Here is a 13,805-nt window from a genome sequence, read left to right on the forward strand (position 1 = left end):
TGAGCTATCCCTTTAAAGCTGCAGTCCGGTTCTTTTGGTGCTCCAGCGGTGGTCTTGCGGAAGAACATTGTAGCCGGAGCTACTTCTCTCTGTTTATGTCTATGACGAATCACGCAGGTCCCGGAATACTCCGCAGCGGTTCCACCAGAACCAGTCTAAAATAGTCCGACTATAAACACTTAATATAATTGTACTGTAATGATTCGACTATTATATATATTTTGTACATGTTGGACACAATACGTAATCCTAATTTCTCACTTATTCTTTCACATAATGATGTTTTACAGTAAAACAAAATATGCCCTAATTATTTTTTATTTTTTTTTATTTTTTTTATGACAAAGTTTTCTGTTCTCATATTAAATGTCGCTAGTATTATTGTGATCTCATTGTATCTATTCTCTAAGGTATCTAAAGACCCTTCATCTACCAAATAATCGAGGAAATCACGAGACTGACAGACTGAACGGGAGTGCTCTGTGAATTCACTCAGAAAGAGCCGCTCGATGCATTGTTCTCCACCAGATGTCGTCTTAGGACACTAAATGTGATCAAACAACGTTTCGAATGGAAGACAGAAAGTGTTTGATGGATGGGAAACCTGTTTGGATTCAGAATATTTCAAAAACGTTGTATCATAGGGGTGGTGGATGAGTCCGCATTAGTTGTTGCGGTGTAGGTGCATTTTAAGTCTGATGAAAACAGATATGTTCATGTGATAAATGTAGCCTACAGTAATTTCAATGAGCTATAGCTGGGTGGGCGGGGCTGTGGGTGAGGGGCGGAGATTTAACAGGTGGGCGGGGTTGTGGACGTGGGAGAGGAGTTCAGATATCAGAAATATAGATTCGTGGTGTTATTTTGTTAGCATTTTCTATAAACAGGGCGTCCGTATTGGGCTTTTCAAAAATTAGGACACTGGGCTTGGGTGGCGGGATAGGGTGGTATAGCAAAAAGCATGTCAATAGGAAAGCCAAAACCCAAACAATTTAGCAATTTATAAATCCTGACTGGAGGACTTTTTAAGTTCTGAAAAAGAGGACAGGTCACCCCATCTGTAATTCTAATGAGTATAAATTACTCAGTATATACTGAAATACAGCAAACAGTAGCGTTTTGAGCAATACGTCATTTATTTATTTAATTGTGTGTGTGTGTGTGTGTGTGTGTGTGTGTGTGTGTGTGTGTGTGTATAATTTATTTATTTATTTATTGTTTTTACATTTTGTTCTGGCAGTAATACCAGGTGCTTTATTTCCCTTTTTTATGTGAAGTATCCAACGTTTTCGCTTTATGTTGCAATTTAATTTTATTAAAAATCATGTTTATTAGAGATGATAATAAGAATCAAGTATATGAACGTTAAGAGGTAAAATATGTATAGCATACTACTCATTGAAATGCATATCCTTGCATAACAAGCATTATTTTACATTCTAAAATGTATAAATAGTATGCCATTTTCAGTATATACTGCTCAGTATGCAGTGAGCATCACGCCGTTGTGAACACAGCCAGTGTACTCGTTTGAGCATGCGTGCAGGGTGACAAACCCACGAGACTCCACCTTCCAGTAACAAGAGATGATTTATCATCAGCACACAGTCGACAGAGAGGCACAGAAATCAGCCGATGCTTTCACAAAGCCTTTGCATCTGATGTGAAAGTGTTTTATATTGCGCAAAAGGATAAGGAAAACAAAGATCCACGCGTGGGAGAGCACGAGAGAGAAGACGGTTCAGTTTACAAGTGGGGAGCAGCGCAAATATAGCGATGGAGACGGATGTACTGGTGCATGTGATAGATTCATGATTGCATGAAAGCTTTTCCGTCGAATTAAAAAAAAAAAAAAATCTATGCAGTGTTAAATTAGAAATATAGCATGTGCTGTCAGGTTACGAGTATTCCGTGATAATTAAGCTTAGAATCTTCGTTGCATGTTCCGAAATTAATCAAAGCACCTTTTTTTTTTTTAACACATTTTTACACTTTGTTAATGTAATGTAGATGATGGCTTCCTGACAAGGATCAAGCAACCAATGCAGAGTGCCAGATGCAAATCTGCTAGAGGAAAAAACGAATTGGAAATGGAACTCAGGCATTTTACAACCCACTTTTGGAGGCCTCGGTCATACTAACCCCTGTATGAACTGCTGTTTCCAGCACCACGGACAGCGACCATGAACAGGTTACGCAGGAAAGCATGTGTGGCTCTTCTACTTTTCACTTTGTTTATTTTTGGTACTATGATGGGCCTACGAACCCTCAAACCCACGGATGGCTTCTCGGATCTTGCTCCAGGAATGGAGCTGATGCCTTTGGTCGGAGAGCGAATGGACCAGAGACCCAATCGTGTAGCTGAATCAGCGGGTCAGAATGGTGGTGTGGGCAGTGACACTAAGATAGTGTTCTCCAACTCTGGTCCCGACCACAGCATATTCTATGACATTCACATCTTCTATTATTTATGGTATGGCTCGCCACAGATGGACGGTAGTTACATACACTGGGACCATGTACTAGTGCCACACTGGGACCCCAAAATAGCTTCCAGTCACCCTAAAGGACGACACAGTCCTCCAGATGACATTGCATCCAGTTATTACCCTGAACTAGGACCCTACAGCTCCAGAGATCCAGATGTCATTGAATCCCACATGGCGCAAATCGAAGCTGCGGCTGCAGGTTTTACGGCCAAGACACAATTTGATGAATTGTGCTTGTAATTTATTATATTTATGTTTCTCTGGTTATTATAGTACAATGTAGATGGGTCGTTCATCATTAAAAACCTTAAAAGAGAAAAAATGTTGCTTGTAGAGCAATGTATTTCCACTTTTGATGCCAGGTGTGGTGGTCCTGTCCTGGTACCCGCCTGGTGTGGCAGATGAACACGGCAAACCCACAGAGGATCTAGTGCCAGCTGTAATGGATGCTGCTCATAAACACAGTATCAAGGTAACTGGTGAGAGACCCATCAAACTTATCTGCTTACACAAACACTTGGTTTATGGAGAATGGTGTATTTGTTTGAAACACTGTCAGAAAGGAATCTGAGTGTGTACATATATAATTATAATCAAGTATCATAATTAATTTAGATTGCTCAGTCAATCACTCCGCTTTAATTGGGTAATATAACAAGCTTTTAATGAAGTAACTCAATGCTCCTTGGTTACTAGTCCTAAAGTGATGTCTTGGAATTAGTAACAGAGGCTTGGGCTCAGCTGTTAAACTGTTAACTTTAAGGAAGATTCGTAGTAGGTCTGCACCAAAGAGGGATTTTAAAGACACTCCGTTGTTGTTCCTTTTTTTTTTTTTTTTTACACTCGTGTCATCGGACTGTTAAACACAATATAACACTCGTAGACATGAGATACGGCTGTATATACATGCTGTGCCTTTCAACCCTCACAAACCACAGAATTTTAGATTTAAATTTTCCATTTGCATTATGTCATATCATAAATAGTAGACACTCAAGTACTATGGAGAAATATTAGTTGAGCTCCAACGCATAAACCAAAAAAGATATGTCCACCCTGTCATGAACATATATTACTGTTAAATACGTTTTCATAGCAAAATTAAGATGCAAATTATATTTTCTGACATGTATGATGTCCCTTATGTCACTAAAGGGGATGGCCTTTTCTGAAAGTGGCGGATTTCCCATTGCGACAAATTAAAAAATTTTATTAAATAAAAATATATTTTTTTATTACCAAATGATTAATACACTCAAATTGAGTAATCTCTTATTTAACAAAATATTAATAGGAGATTTTATTTTTATTGTATGATTTGACAGTATTCTGCTATTATAAAATTTTAATGAGCGGTGAATGAGCATAGGCCAAAAAAAAAAAAAAAACACATTCTCTTACACAGCCGCAAAATAAAATAAAAATAAATCTAGAAGTGCATATCAGTTAACATGGCAGTTATTTATTTACAGGACACAAAAAGGCACCCTACAGTGATATTGACCCATATATATATATATATATATATATATGTATGTATATAAACGAACAAACCAGCAAGGGACAATACACATGTATGTCTTAAGTTCCACATTTCCCAGTGTTTACACCCTCATGCTTTTAACATGTCAGATCCCCAAGCTTTTGTTTTGGTGGAATTTTACTAAAATGCTGTAAATGCCCATCCATAAAAAGTTATGTGTGAATGTAAATTAAGTGAACATACACTTGCAAAGGTGAGTTTGTCAGAGCAGCATTTACAGCACACCAAGCTGCATGTGTGTAGATGAACACAGTGCTGCACTTCACTCTGAAACATGAAGTGCTACTATATAGCTGCTTTTTAAACTATATAGCTGCTGCTTTAGATCATAGCGTTTTTAAGATATATTGTTTTATTGATTAACTGCAGCCTCATTTGTTTATTTTAATGTAATATTTTTCAACTCACAAACCCCACATAGTTCCCTCACAATCAACCAGAGGTTTGTAAACTATTTGTAAAATGTGAATTTGATGGCAAATGCTGCCCTGAAGTGGTCCCTTCCATTAAGTAAATCTTTTATGAACCTTTGGAAACAAAGGTGTTCCTTTAAGAAGCCCCAGTGACCATCTGATTATACCCATTTTTGCACTTTTTTCTTTTTCTGTGAGTGAAGGTATATCTAAGCATTATGTGCATATGTCATTCTATGCCAGTGTAGTGACTCTTACCTGATACCTTAAAGTCAGTGCATGTTATTCACCTTAAATGGTAAACATGACTACCGTGTTAAAATAACAAATATATAGCCTATGTTATAAGACCTTATTTCTGTATTGCAGTTTTCACATTACAACGCCCATATTGGATATAAATAGTATATCTTATTTTGTATCTTATCAGTTTCCTTATAAAGAAAGTAAATATGATTTGCATTTGATCATTCCTTGAACAATCTATTTACAAACGCAACAAGACATGAGCTACTAAATATATTAAGTAGGCACTAAAAAGGTTTTCCGGTTTTCTGCAACAGCTGAATTGTTTGTGCTTAGATGAGCCACTTATTGTAATTTCTTGAGCTCACTAGTGGTTGCATAAGTCTCAGTGTTTACTGCCTATAGCTGTGGTTAACATTTCTACCTGATGAGAGGAGCTCAGGCTCAGAGCTGTTAATGGGCTTTTTTGTCCATCATGAGCCCAGAATCCCCTGGTGTTTAAAGAAGCAAGTCTGTAACACCATGCATGTGATGACTGTCATGTTGTCATTGTATGAGCTATGTTTTCTTACAATGTGTCATGGAATGGTTGAATTTTAGATGCTACAGTGGGACTTTTAATTTTTAAACTGCTTTATCAGCATGCCTTTTATCAGTAAAGTAATGTGGAAAATGTCAAGCTGTTTCCCAAATGTCTTGACTTGACCAACTGCTCTGTTTTGGGTAAACAAAGGGTATTGGGTATTCTGAGCACCAATGTAGACTCTCAAAATGCACAGGGGCTGAATCTTTGAACAAAATCTTTGAATTAGTTTGGAAACCGAAAGCAATAGCAGTCATCTGTACACATTCATGAATGCTCCTTGTGGCGGCTTGGGCAGTGGGAAGCGTATCTCTTCACTGCATGTGCTTTGTTTCCAACCAAGATTGATCGTGTTGGAGTCTGGGCTTTATGTTTGACAATGATGATGACAATTCTCAAAAAAAAGTAAAAAACACTGAGCTTTTCCACAATGTACTGTACATCAGTTTGGTGAGGTTTTTAAAATAATGTGAACTAAAAGACGAGTGTCTTGCTGATTAACATGATTCATGTGTTCTGGTAAACCACGTCCAATTAATTTGCTCTCTACTTGTGGCTGCACATTCATGCTAGCAGTAAGTTGTCTGATGGTGTACATGAATGGTGTAGTCTAATGTGTTGAGAAAATGAAGGGGCCAAACACTGAACCCTGATGTACCCCAGTGGTCAAAACATGTGATTTAGACACCCTGTCTTCCAGAAACCTTGAAGAACCTGTACATGAATGTCATATTTGAGTTTTCACTCTGACCTAGGGATGAGCTGTCAGCTAGTTTGTTGATTTATTATTCATTTTATGTGCTGTGATTTCCCTTTTAGAGAAAGACTGCCTATGAGGTCTACTTTCTTACCCAACCATGTAGCATTGGTTTACAATTGTTTCTTTGGCATTTCAGCTTTATCTTGGTGTCACACATTTTTTAGATGCAAGTGCACAGCAAGGCATATAGCCCGACTGAGTGGATTGACGTCATGCCAGTGCTTATACAACACCCACTGTATCTTTGTAACTGTGCCCAAGGCCATACCTCATTCTGTACAGACACATTCAGCCATTGAAATGAAAAATGATTTGTTTGTACTTTAGTCTTTCTGAGATTTTCAGTTTGTTTAAATCTTTCCAACTTTCCATCAAAGTATTGTAGAGTAGAAATCATACATTTTGTAAGATATTAGCATACCCATCATACAACATCAATAATGAGAAGAAAGGCAGAGAAAGAGACTTTATTGTGAGAACAAAACCAGATTTCTTTTGCCGTATCAAATCTCTTTAGTTCTTTGAAACTAAAGAAAGAAAAAGAAAAGATTTATAGCGTGGTATTCGCTATGCAGTGAGTGAACAAATGATAGTAAATACAGCAATGTCACCATCATTGTTTTATGCATTTGAGTTTGTCACTTGTGTGAGGTGAGTACCAATGAACATGTGTAGAAGTTATATTTTTCTTGCTTTCCTCTCTTTCTGCAACAACTCCACCATTAAAAGTCATGATTATAACAATCAGTGTTGTTGTAACAAGTTGTTGACTACATTGTCAGTCAGTCCTCAAGAAGTAGAGGGACAGTTGAACTTCCCAGGTGTCGAGTATGTTATTTTTGTTATCAGCAACCACCTCCTCAAAACACTAATGTAGACGGTCATGTCCAAATGTCTGATGTCAACCGTCCATGACAGAGTGGTGTCGCTAAATGCAGATGTTGCCATGGAAACAGTTTATGAAGATCTTCTGGACTGGCGGTGTGGAAAAGTGGTGGGTGTTTGTGCTCGGCTTTTGTCTTTTTTTAGGCCCTGAGGGTTTTGCAGTTCAATCAGCCTTGTGCATGTCGCTGTCACTGAAGTGGAGAGGTACTGTCTCCTCGGAGTATTCAACACGACACGTCTGTGTCTTAAGTAACTTTGTTTCTGGGACTTTGAGAAAGTCATGTGTCAGCCACCTTACAAAGCTGTAGCAGCAGGATGCAGCAATATGTTCAGCATGTCTGAAACATGGGTAATGAAGTTGTTATTCACAGATATTCTTCACCTCCAGTGCATTATGAACTGTTAGGGTATCACGTTAGTTTAGGGACCAATTCTCAATATTAACTATTTGTTTATTACTAGCATATTGACTGTTTATTAGTACTCCTAAGGCACATATTAATTTCTTATTCTGCATTTTTTAAGCCAAAAGCTATAGTTAATAGTAATAACTGGACATTAAAATAAAGTATGACCAACGAATGTATATTTTGTTCATAGGAAATCACAAGTATTTGAACACGTTCATTGTTCATTAATGAACTACACCTGTGATTTATCTGCTAGGACTCCTGCATGAACTTGAAACAACTTCCTACATTTGCTAAAAACCATTTGACACACCAGTACAAGATAACACTTGTTTTGATATCTTGCATTTACTACAATGACATTAGCACATTATTTAAGTGTCCAAATACATTTTTGTTGCTTTTATATGCAGCCTACGGTACCATTATCAATGTATGTATCAGTTTATTACAGACATGTATATTTGATACATGATTAAGAAGCTACTAGAAATGGTTTTATTCCTTACTTCATTACCTTTGGTTCTTTACAGGTTGCGTTTCACCTGCAGCCCTACAAAGGCCGGACAGACCTCAATGTGCATGACAACATCAAATACATCATTGACAAGTAGGTTGCATCTCCTCAATGCCTTCATACCTCCTTCACGGTGCCAAAACTAAAGATCAGAGCGATCGAGTCTGCTAACCTGAAAGTCTAGCCCTTGTCCATCATGATGAGCTGGGTTGCTCTGAACTCCCAGGAGGAGTTGGGCTGATATTCAATCCAGCCTGGTGAAGAGAAAAGAGAGTGGTGTTTTAAAAATGAATCATTAATCATTCATGAAACAGAACGTATAACATGACCTGATGGTATTACAGCTAACTCACTCAGGTTGAAGAGAACAATGGCTGCACTGTGTAAATCTACAAAGCTGTAACAATCTAGTGACTTCAACAGGCCGAGTCATTTTTTGCAAATGTATTTAAGTTATTTGTCCTTGAATTGTTCTCTAGCAACCGGAATGCCTTGGAATGAAAGACATCATGTAGATCTGAGCTAAGTAAAGCGTAGGTTTACATGGTTTCTGAGTATCAGATACAGTCATCTGAACTACTGTAAGAGGCTCGACTTCAGAACAAGGACACGTAACATTCCAGAAGCACAAAACACTTTTCTAACACTGTACAAATGTTGTATTTTAGTTAAAGTTAGCATTAAAGGGATCATAACTTGGATTTTGTTTTAATTATTTAAATATGTTATTTGATGTTTACTTATAATGTTAAGGAAGTTTTTTGCACAAACAAACACATAAATATGCGGGAAAATGATTATTTTCAACCCTCTTTCTGACCCTCTGACTAAAACTACCTGTTTTTAAGGGCCGTGTCCTTTAAGGCGTCTCAGTAATCGACCACTGTTATGATTGCCTAATGTAATTGCACAGGAACAGTATAAACACCCCCCATTATTTCAAGTGTTTTTTACAACACCAACCCTCTGAAATGATCTGTGATGCCATTAAAAAAAACTATCAGTTTGTTCCTGACACTGGGATCCTTCTGATATCTGTACAAAGATGCCTTGGAGGCAGTGTTTATTCAAATGTTTGTGCCCGGGTGACGTCAGGTTTTAACGGTACAAGGACTGCTTATATGCCAAATGATCAAGGCAAATTTGACCTTCCCGCTCTCTCTCGTGAAGCCTTAAACTGGCTGTAAAAGGGAGTCAATCCTATAGACTCCCCATGTTAAAATAGCCAGCTTCATAAAAAAAAATCATGTTTACAGCCTGGTTCAAAAAATTATTTTGTTGTAACTAATTTAGCCCTTTATGACGACTGTGAGAGGGTGAACTTTTTTAGAACTCATAATTAAGGGAGCCGCCACTTGAGTGGAAGGGGGATTGCCGCTGCTGTCACCGCCGTCGAGATTGGTGGGCGTGGTTTCAGTAACCAGCTCCCGCCTTTTTGCCCATTTTCGATTATCCGGGAGTGACGCTCTGTGATGTGCTGCCAAGATGGTGACGGCCTGCTCCGCCCACTTTTGGCTTCAAAAACACTCTTCAGAAACCTATGGATGACGTCACGGACACCACGTCCATGTTTTTATACACTCTACGGTCATGACCCATTTAATGAACAATAAGCAATACATTTGTCAAAGTATTTATTATTCTGTGTTAACATTATAATAAATAATAAATACAGCTGTTCATTATTAGTTGATAGATAGATAGTTGATAGATATAACTTTTAATTGTAATAGAAATAAAATGAAGATGTTGTCACTGTTTACTCCTCCTCCTCATGCAATTCCAAACTTGTGACTTTGTTATTTTGACAAACGGTTGTTTTGTTTTGTTTGTCCACACTATGGTAACCAGAACTGTTTTATTTAACTATTTAAATATTTAACTTTGTGTTCCACAGAAGAAAGAAATGTATACCAGTTTGGAACAACATGAGGTTTGAGAAAATTGTCATTTTGGGGTGAACCATCTTTTAGTGAATGCATTAAAAGTATGTTTCATTGTTAATTCATGTTAAAGGGTTAGTTCATCCGAGAATGAAAATTTGTCTAATCTTCTACTCGACCTCATAGCATCATAGGTGTGTGTGACTTTCCTTTTTTCAGAATAATCCAATCGAAGTTATATTAAATATTGTCCTTGATCTTCCAAGCCTTTCAATTGGGTAACCAGGTGTTTGTCGTCAATAGTCCAGAAGACGTGATAAAGTGCGTGCATCTGTAATAAATCGTCCCTCACGCGGGGGACTGAATAAAGGCCCCTGTAACAAATCCATTTTTTCCTAGATGTGCAGACTGTGTTAAGACGTCGAGATGGAAGCTGAATGACGTATGCGTCGTGCGAGCCTCTGGGAAATTTAGGAGCAGAAGAAACAAAGTTTCCTTACTTTAGCAAAGTCTTTTCTTGGCTTATTTCGAAATCATCCAACATATTCCTTTAAAAAACCTCATTTTGTGCTCCTAATTCATGACCATTGTTTTGTTTTGTTCTCTCTCTGCACTCGTCACTAACCACACAGCACGGATGAACTACAACATCCACCTGCACGTCTACTGGTTCCCCACAGTCAGCAGAAGTGAGAAATAAAGTGTTTATGACATTTGAAATCTGGATATTTATCTTACAAAAATGCATGGATTCGCTACAGGGGGCCTTTCAGGAGGACGTTTTATTACAGATCTGCGCACATTATTTCACTTCTGAACTGTTGACAGCAAACACCTGCTTACCCCCATTGAAAGACGTGGAAGAGCAAGGACAGTTTTAATATAACTTCAATTGGATTATTCTGAAAAAGTTATGTCACATAAACCTAGGATGCTTCGAGGGTGACTATGGATAAATTCTCATTCTCGGGTGAACTAACCCATTAATTAAAGTAATTTATGTTAACAAATTGAATCTTATTGTAACGTATTAACATATTTGGTAGCACTCTATTTTAGGGTATCTTAACTAGTTGCTCATTTGCATTCATATTACTAGAATATTAGCCATTTATTAGTACTAATTAAGTACATATCAATGCCTTAATACGTGTCCCCTATTCTAAAGTGTTACCACATATGTTTATGTATTATATTTTAAATAACTCTTTTCAGTAAGGTTTATTCCATTAATATAATGCAATAGGTATCAAACCGTAAAAACAAACATTAATTTATTATGAACACACAACAATTAAAAATGAATTTAATGTAGTTTTATGTCAAATAGATAGGAAATCATTACCAATTACTGTATGTATAGATATCTAAAAATAAATCATGTAAATACATCTATAAAAAGTACTAATATTAAATTACCAATTAACCCAATTGCTCCTCAAATGTTTTCACAGATACGGGACACACAGAGCTTTCTACAGGTTCAAGTCCAGCGCTGGGAAGATCCTTCCGCTCTTTTATGTGTACGACTCGTATCTCACCCCACCGGAGACCTGGGCTGAGCTGCTGAGCGTCAGGGGCTCTCACAGTCTCCGAGGAACGCCTTACGATGGCATCTTCATCGCCCTCATCGTGGAGGAGCGTCACAAGCAGGACATCCTGGCTGGAGGCTTCGACGGCATGTACACCTACTTTGCTTCTAATGGCTTCTCCTTTGGATCTTCTCACCAGAACTGGAAAGCTATTAAAGCATTTTGTGACAAGAACAACTTGCTGTTTGTGCCTAGCGCTGGACCTGGCTATGTGGACACCGCCGTCCGGCCGTGGAACAACCACAACACGCGCAACCGAGTGAATGGACGATATTACGAGACTTCATTGCAGGCAGCGATGTCCATAAGGCCTGATATTATCACAGTGACGTCGTTTAATGAGTGGCATGAAGGAACTCAGATTGAGAGGGCCGTGCCCAAGAAGACTGTGGCCCGTCTGTATTTGGACTACAAACCCCATCAGCCAGACCATTATCTGGAGCTCACCAGGAAGTGGGCAGAACATTTCAGTAAGGAGAAAGAGCAGTGGCTTATGTGATTGGGTTTTCATTTAGAAGGTTTGCGCATGTTATTGAAGTTATCAACGTTATCGATTACTTTCTTTCAATTTTGATATGGTCTTCTTTTTCTCTCACTCTGTCTACTGATAAACGATTGATTTACCGTCAATTTTCTTGCAGTTTCAGTGCAAGCATTTGCAAGAACAATTCGCCCAAACATGAACATTCTGTCATCATTTTTGTGATTACAAATCTATACTGCATTTGATTTGTCAATATATTTTTGGAAGCTGAAAACCCCTTTGCATCTGTCCAATTTCATTCAGTCAAGTGCATATTCATACATGGGACATCACAACTAGCACAAGACAAGTGAGACAAGCAGTTTGGCATCACTGACATCAAACCTGGCGGGAAATGTCTTGATGTGCCATATTTGAGTGAATATGACTGTAAACACAAGGCTAATACACTGTTTTTGTATGCTTTAATGGATTTTATGTTTTTTCTCTTGTTTATTTTTGGACTTCAGCAGCATGCATCCTCATTCCCTGTCATTGTATGGAGAAGAGAAGTGTGGACATTGTGCTATATGCCTGCTTTTGTATTCCAAGCATGGTTTGAAAGTACACAGAGCTGGGTGAATTTACAATTGAAGCTATTTCTTTAAGATTATACACTGAATCTGACTTCTAGCAGCAACAGTGAGGCCTCAGTATTAAAATAATACTTTTATTGTGTGTTTGGATTACATTTAAAAAAATGGTTGGTGGTTGTGGATATGGTTTGTTTGAATAATGACTGATTTATTATGTGTAAATCCTAATAATGCACATTGTAACTCATGTCTAATATTAAACAATAAAAGGACACCTAAATCAACTATTTTGCCTTAATGTTGTATTTTACATACAATAACTGAGCAGAATGAATTTCTAAAGCCATCGTTTAACCATATTTTTCTGTAAATTGTCACGTCTCAATTTAAACGAGAATGCTTTTATAAACAATTTACACAAAAAATGCTTAGTTTATTTTTTAATAGACAATATTATTGTATGCAGTATACTCTTAGCTACACTTATACTGATGTAAACTAATCTGAATTTCATTAACTCTATTCATCTAGGACACAGCACAACACTGACATTTTACGACTAGTGGACAGTGTTGTCATGTATGATGAATGTTTAGTGTAATGATCACAACACTGTAATTAATCAAACTGTATCTGGACAGATTTTGGCTGAATGTTGCTTCACATTGAGCTATTGTTAGCCAATGCTGTTACAGCAGTCTATGAATGTCAGCCTTGCACAAAGCAACACATTCAGAACAGAACAGGCACTTTAACGATGATGCATTACCAGAGTACAAATTGCACCACACATGAAACAGTCAGCACTATGCTGAAATAACCACACAAAACTATACAAATAAACCTTTTGGAAATATTTATTGTTATACAGTGTGGATGTTGTGTAGCCCAGGCAGTTGCTAAATAATTATTATTAAAATAATTCCTTGTATTTTAATGCAGAGTTCATTTAAAGTCATATGTTTTACAGTTTACATTATTTGTTGTTTTAAAAAATTTTGAAATTCATTTGATGAACCCAAATTAAAGTTTTACTTTAATATGTCATAGTCAAGTCAAGTCACCTTTATTTATATAGTGCTTTTAACAATACAGATTGTGACAAATCAACTGAACAGCATTAAAGAGGAAAATAGTATGTCAATAAAGCAAAAAAGGCAGTTTATCCTTGAATTCAGTGATGTCATCATCCGGCTCTGTTCAGTTTAAACTGTGCAATTAAGGCGACGATATCGCCGGAAATTAAGTGTACCCAACTAAGCAATCCGGAAGCAACAGCAGCAAGGAACCAAAACTCCATCGGTGACAGAATGAAGAAAAATCTGGTGAGAAACCAGGCTCCCGAACAATGTTAGGTAGGTTATTGCAGAGGATGGGCACTAAATAGGAAAAGGATCTGCCGCCCGCAGTTGACTTTGATATTCT

The 13,805-nt window shown here is 37.5% G+C and overlaps 1 protein-coding gene across 1 annotated transcript; it reads left to right on the top strand.

Moving 5' to 3' along the window:
• Nucleotides 1-1,554: 1,554 nt before the first annotated feature.
• On the top strand, nucleotides 1,555-12,537 carry LOC113119142 (glycoprotein endo-alpha-1,2-mannosidase-like protein). Its single transcript, XM_026288376.1, has 4 exons — nucleotides 1,555-2,688; nucleotides 2,852-2,961; nucleotides 7,863-7,939; nucleotides 11,184-12,537. Exons 1-4 carry the CDS (start codon nucleotides 2,184-2,186, stop codon nucleotides 11,818-11,820), a joined length of 1,329 nt encoding a protein of 442 aa, XP_026144161.1. The 5' UTR covers nucleotides 1,555-2,183; the 3' UTR covers nucleotides 11,821-12,537.
• Nucleotides 12,538-13,805: the final 1,268 nt, after the last annotated feature.

The sequence above is a fragment of the Carassius auratus genome, chromosome 19 (assembly GCF_003368295.1).
Source record: "Carassius auratus strain Wakin chromosome 19, ASM336829v1, whole genome shotgun sequence".
NCBI classification, from domain to species: domain Eukaryota; kingdom Metazoa; phylum Chordata; class Actinopteri; order Cypriniformes; family Cyprinidae; genus Carassius; species Carassius auratus.